Below are 6,544 nucleotides of genomic sequence, written 5' to 3' on the forward strand. Positions count from 1 at the left end.
TCACTTCGTTCACTTTTAGCGAAACTTTTATTCAAATTATGGCCTTTCTGTAAAAATATTTCTTAAAAATTACAATTCACGCTGCAAAATGAATCAATTTTGTCTTACCAATAGACCCATAAAAAGGCTAGTTCTGGTCTCATGGGGAAGTTTACTATAAAAAATTGTCGAGTTCAATTTGAGAGCTGATTTTTTAGAAAAATTTTCCTATTGATTATTGTCATTTTAATCATTTAGAGACAAGTCATTTTTCATATCGAGGTTATGTTAATGACAAACCTCATTTACAGTAAACTGATACCCAATGAACAAAACATTCGTTCTCAAGGGACCACTCATGTGTTTTTTTTCGTATTCAACTCTGAGTTTTTGAAGTTTTTAATGAAATTTTGATTTTCTTTTTGAGATCTTAATAAATTTTAGGAGTCGTATGACATAGACTAACTAACTACAAGGGCGGTTGACTTCTTAATGTGCATTAGGTAAACCTATATAGTTCTGTGAGTGGACAGCCAATAGCTGCTAATACTTTAAAAAACAATTTTTTGAATTTTTTTTGAACTTTAACCGATATTAAACTAATTTTCATGAACACTAAGTCAGTCTCAGTAAAAAAAAGGACCAACCTCATTATATGGCAACCGAAATTATTCTTGTAAGTGGTTTTATCTGCTAACTATGTGTTTTATGACTTCAATAAACGAGTTTTGATAATTAAAAAATATTTTGGATTCTTTTTATAATTTTGGTTCCTTTTGAAATCTAATCTCATTATCCTAATATTGATAGTTCTCATTGACTTAAAGAAAACGACAAAAAATTTTTCAGAGAAAAAGTTATGGTTCAAATGACCTCAGCACTTTCTTTTTGCATTTCTGCTGAATTTTTTTCGGTTTTTGCCTGTATTTGTCGTTTTTTTTTCATAACCATAGGACTTATTGTGATTTATTATTGATAAAATATTGATGACAAACATTCGGGTCTTCCCATTAAGTCATAATACAGCGTATTTTTTGGATTACAGTGAGAGTTCTTGAATTTAATGGCTGTTAACACTTTAAAAATAATTTGTTCGGATTTTTTTCGGACATTAAACAACCTTAAACTTACTTTCGTGAACTCTAAGTCAATTTCAGTAATGACAAGACCTCCATCTTTTCTATTGCAACTAAATCCAATCTGGTAAGCGGTTTATCTTCCAGCAATTGGTTTAATGACTTCAATAACACGAGTTCTCATAATTTTTCAATTTTTGGACATTTTTTTTTTGTAATTTTGATTACATTTCATTTTTTTCACATTATCCTAATACTTATAGTTCCTAATGGCTTGGAGGAGACCTTAAATGGATCAAAGATAAAGTTTTCAGAGAAAAAAAATGGTTTAAATGGATCCGACACTTTCTTAAACTTTTCTACAGAATTTTTGGTTATTGCCTGCTTTTGTTGTTGTTTTCATAATCATAAGACTTACTGATGATTTCAGATTGACGAACATCTTTATATTCCCACTGAGGAATAACTTTGCGTATTTATTGGCGTCCGCTGAGAGCTATTGAATTTAGTGGCTGTTAAGAATTTTTAAAAAAGTAGAATTCTTTTTAACACCAATCTTTGTTAAAAATACTTCCATGAACTGTAAGTCAACCTCCTTAAATAAGAAACCCCTCTTTTTTCGGGCATAAAAAATTAAATTGTTAGCGGTTTTGACTACTAACTTTTGGTTTTATGACTTCTTTGTCACGAATTTCCATAATTTCAAAAAAAAATAGGCTTTTTTTGTAATTTTGGTTCCTTTTGAAGTGGTATCTGACTAACCCAATATTGATAGTTCCTATTGGCTTAAAGAAGACGTCCAATGGTTCACAGATAAAATTTTCAGAGAAACTTTTATGGTTTCAATGGCTTTGACACTTGCTTCTCGCACTTTTCTAATGATTTTTTGGTTTTTGCATTTAACTGTTGTTTTTTTTTTGATAATCATAAGACTTATTGTGATGTCCAGTTGACGACTTAGAATTGACAAATGTCCTTTTTTCCTCCTTGAGGTATAACTTTGTATTTTTGACTTCAGTTGAAAGCTATTGAATTTAATGGCTATGATATAACTGTTTTTCTCAAAAATTTCGTGTTTTTATTATATTTGTTTATACTTTTAATGTCATTTTGTTGAGAAAAAAACAACCCTAATACTGTTAAAAAAGTTCATCAAATTAGAACATTTTTCTCAAAGACTTCTCTCTTCTTCGGTATGACACCTTTCCCGCTCAATTTTTTCTGAACTGTCTGTTTTTGCCTTTTTTAAAATTTTTCGTTTATTCGTAAAATGCTTGATGTTGATACAAAAATCAATAAAGTGTTTGACATTGTTCGATTTCAAAGACTTTGTTTATATTTTTCAGTTTTTTTTTCATCAACTTGTAACTTATACTCATCAAGGAGAGGTTCAATTTCTTGTAATTCAAAAACCATTTTTCCACTGATATCATGCCGTAACTGATGTTTTGTTTGTTGGACAATATGCGTTTTCATAAAAGTTTTGTGAGTGGTCAATATTTATGTTTCTTTTTCTCTCCTTTTAGCACATTCGCTAAAAAAATATGTTTTTGCTTATTTTGTCCTTTGTTTTTTCCTCGTGGCAAATTTTTTCCTCATAGTCTTCCTAGTGGCAAATTTTTTGAGCGCTGCATCGGGGCGTGGTGTTATGTAAATCAGTTAGTCGTTCAGTTGTTTTACGATTTTGTTAAACTTAAATATCTTTTTTTGATTATCTCATCAAGTTGACAGTTAAGTCAAAAATGTCGATGAGCTCGTGTCGGAACATCATGTGCGAACGCACATTAACGAGCATCCTTGTTACTTTAAATTTTGGTTTTGCTTTCTGATATTTTTCTTTGCTCAGGCATATAAAAATAACGCAACAACCTTTATACTTTTCCCACATCTTATTAGAGAAATAAAACTACCTACAACTCAATATTACAGGGAACTGCAGCCTAATATTGCTGTGAAAGGACGTTTTGTATCATTTTTTTTAGGTTTGCGACATATTGATCATTTTCCGAGATATCATTTTTCTTTATTTTTGCGGTTCTGCTAATATTTCTTCAAAAGCTATATAAAAAAATTAATAAATATTACTAGTATTTTTTAACAAAAAAAATGTTTTATTAGTACAAGATCAACTAAAAGTTATCATGGTAGATTTCAAAAACTTAATCGTTTCTGGATACGCTTATAAAAGTTTCATAGTCATGAATGCAAGATTTGAATCATCTTAATACCTGTATTTTGAATTGCAAATTTGTGAAAATCTTTTCAAAAAGTTAATACTGAAAAAAAATCACAACGAATGATTGAAATCCAAATGAAGTCCAGCTTAAAATTTTTATTACAACTTAAATTTAACGATACGTTTGCGCCTTATTCATGACAAGGAACTTAAAAACGCTTAGTAACTGTGTAAAAATAGAGAAAAGATAGACAGCCATCTTCAGAGACCTAAGAAGACCTAAAAAGGTAAAAATAGAACCTTTCGGACACTACAGTAACATAACTTGGAGTTTCAAGCCCTACAACAATCTTGAAATTAACTTCCAAACTTTCAAAAAATCACAATTTCTGCCAGTATTTTGTATTGGTTCACTGAGAGTGGAAACTCAAGATGCGCCTTTTCATCACACATCGTGACTTGATTTTTTAAAAAAAAAAACCGCAAAAATAGACAGCAAAAGCGATGCTTGCATTCGTCAACGCATTGTAACCTTGAAGTATTATGCGGTAACTACTTAAATAATTGCTGCAAGTTACTCAGATCTTTCGATCCGAATTCAAGTACTTCAATTGGCGAAACAAACATATACCCAATAATTTGTAAACAACAATTTTAAGAGAACCATATCAAATAGTTTCAGCGATAGATATTGACATTTTGCTCAACTATATTTCATTACGTCTATTCAAATTAGCGATAGCACCTCTAGTTTCTCGAGAGTTACAAAATTACTCTAATGTTGAATGAGTTAAATGAGGAAGGATTTTGGAGCATTTATTTTGAAGCAACACCACTGTTAGCCATGGATGATGGAAAAGAAGACAATCTTCATCTCTTGATTGCATTAGAGCAGATTTGCATGCACAGATCAGTTGATGGGCGCCAAGGTTGTTATAAAAAAATAAATTTTGCCTTTTAAAGAATCTTACACGAGGTGGGGTTAGATAAATCAAGTTAACAATTTGAAAGATCTAAAGCCGCTGCCGCAATAGAAGCAAGTGACAACACAACAACCTCTACGAGCCCAGAACTAATTAGAATTTTTTAAAGGTGCTATATCCGTGGTATTATTCGTCTATTCTGTTTTGCAGCTGTTTCTGATGATTGGGGGAGGAGAAATAGCTACAGCCTCAAAGATGTCCAAGGGCAACATCTGTACGACGCCCGCGAGGAGAGTGACAGCTGTGAGCGTGGTTGCTGTGGTCCACACAGAGGTTTCATTATACACATCGCAGACACAATAGGACAGGTCAGAATTTCCTTCGTTTCCAGGTCATAGTCACTGCTGGTTAGTTGTACTAAATGTTGAATCCTTTCAATCCCCGAAAACTTTCAGTTTGGTAAACATAAACGAACCATAATATTGCACGATATACCAAGTTGTTAAAATTAAAAGTTCCGGTAAACGAGATTTAACAAAAACTCGTATGGTTCAGTGTCGAGGTCGGTAACAGGGGTCAAAAAAGTCAATAAGTTGAATTTAAATTAAATTTCAAACTGAAAAAGTACCAAATTTAGCTCGTATCTATAGTACTTATCTATGCAAAAACATACAGAGAAAATTTAGGTTAGCCAAAAAATCGTTTACTTGATTGGCATGTGAATAGATTTTAGTTCCGAATCCCGGACGTGAATTTCTATTTCTGTCATATTTCATACATGGCCTTGATGCAACCGTGTTCATCAGTTAGAGGTCAGTGAATGTAAAAATCAAGTTTTTGTGGGTGGGAGAATTTAACTTCTGATATCCCATGGATAAGTCAATAATATATTGATAGCGCCAAGAGAAAAAACTTAGAATCAAGTTTAATTTTTTGGCCACTATTTATCGACATAGCAAAAAAGTTCGATAAGTAAGCTCTTCTTTTGTTTTTTGAAACTGTACAAAAAACAACTTCTTGATGTTCTTTCGAAACCATAGGATTCAGCAAGATTTAAGATGCTTGAAGAATTACCAGTTGGTTTTAAGATTTCCTAGAATCCATATGTGAGTTTGAGTGCAATCTCCATCTGTTTAAAAAACATCAGATTGTATATCCAAACATCCAGTATTGGTCTATTTGTTTGTTTCAGTTTGGCCGTATTTTCTTGGGGCTAATAGAAGAAAAATATACAGAAAAATTGGTCTCGAGCTCGACTTATGAAAAGATTTAAAAGTCTAGTAGGGGGTAACAGTTTTAACTGAATCACGAATTGAAGTTAACCGAACTTAAGTTTTTTCTGGATACGCACCCGGACCTAGCTTCAAGTGTAAATCAGTACTGAATCTTTTTAACTCCATCATGTTTTTTACTCTTCCAAGTTAACTGCTCATGGCACATATTAGACATTTCATTGTAAATTACAGGACAAATAAAATCTTTTCTCGGTTATTCTTATGCCCAGCATGATTATTGTACGGCGAATTATCTGCGCAATATGACTTTTAAGCGGGTAATTATATGCGCATTATGCGTTTTAAGCGGCTAATTATATGCGCAGGATGCGCGTTTGCAGCTTTCTGCATATGACTCAGGCATAGACAGATACATGTAAATCTATTTATACGCGCTACTCAATGCTATGCTCTACTCAATGCTATGCTCTACTCAATGCTATGCTCACTCAATGCTATAATTATGCTCTACTCAAAAGGCAGTTTTGAATTGACAAATGAATTAAGAAATGAATATGCCAAAAACATGCAGCTTACTAAAACGGGAAATGAACAGATTCACAGAGTTTAAATGTTTGAGTTTAAATGAAATTGGTATTGTGCGCTCTTTGAACTCGATGCTTCGCCCTATCCCTTTCAGTTGATTTCCCGAATTGATTCCCTCCGCCTCCGATCTACTCCGTCTCCGCCTCAACCTCCGTCTCCGCCTCCACCTCCGTCGCCGCCTCCACCTCCGTCTCCATCTCCGCAGACTAAATTCAATGAAAATATCTTTTATATATATATATATATAATATTGGATAAATATTCGGTTTTTTCGCCCCCCCCCCAGCTTAGTGTTCAGATAACCTATAGTCCCCCCCCCCCAACTTAGTTGTCAGATAAACTAGCCCAGCATCATAATGGGGGGGGTATGATGGGAGACCCAAATATTATAGCAAAATTAAATGGGAGGTTCTTACGTAGGTTGCGCTGGGTCGGGTGGTTAGGGGGAGGGTGGGGGGTGTTAAATTGAAGAAAGAAAGAAAGTGAGTGATGGGGGAGGGGGTTTATAGGGGGCGGTTATGCCGAATGGTCGCCAGTTGCAACCATACAAAGGATTAAAGGGGTCTGTGT

General features: G+C 33.5%; 1 protein-coding gene across 3 annotated transcripts in view; it reads left to right on the forward strand.

The window, feature by feature from the left end:
- Positions 1–3,898: 3,898 nt before the first annotated feature.
- LOC142337025 (phospholipid scramblase 1-like) overlaps positions 3,899–6,544 on the forward strand; it is an 11,655-nt gene continuing 9,009 nt past the window's right edge. For all 3 annotated transcript variants that reach the window (XM_075386060.1, XM_075386062.1, XM_075386061.1), the window contains exons 1-2: positions 3,899–4,160; positions 4,365–4,522. In XM_075386060.1, the coding sequence (XP_075242175.1) occupies positions 4,010–4,160; positions 4,365–4,522 (309 nt within the window). In that variant the 5' untranslated portion in view covers positions 3,899–4,009. The remainder of the gene's footprint in view (positions 4,161–4,364; positions 4,523–6,544) is intronic.

The sequence above is a fragment of the Convolutriloba macropyga genome, chromosome 3, assembly GCF_964194025.1.
Source record: "Convolutriloba macropyga chromosome 3, txConMacr16.3, whole genome shotgun sequence".
Taxonomy (NCBI): Eukaryota; Metazoa; Xenacoelomorpha; order Acoela; family Convolutidae; genus Convolutriloba; species Convolutriloba macropyga.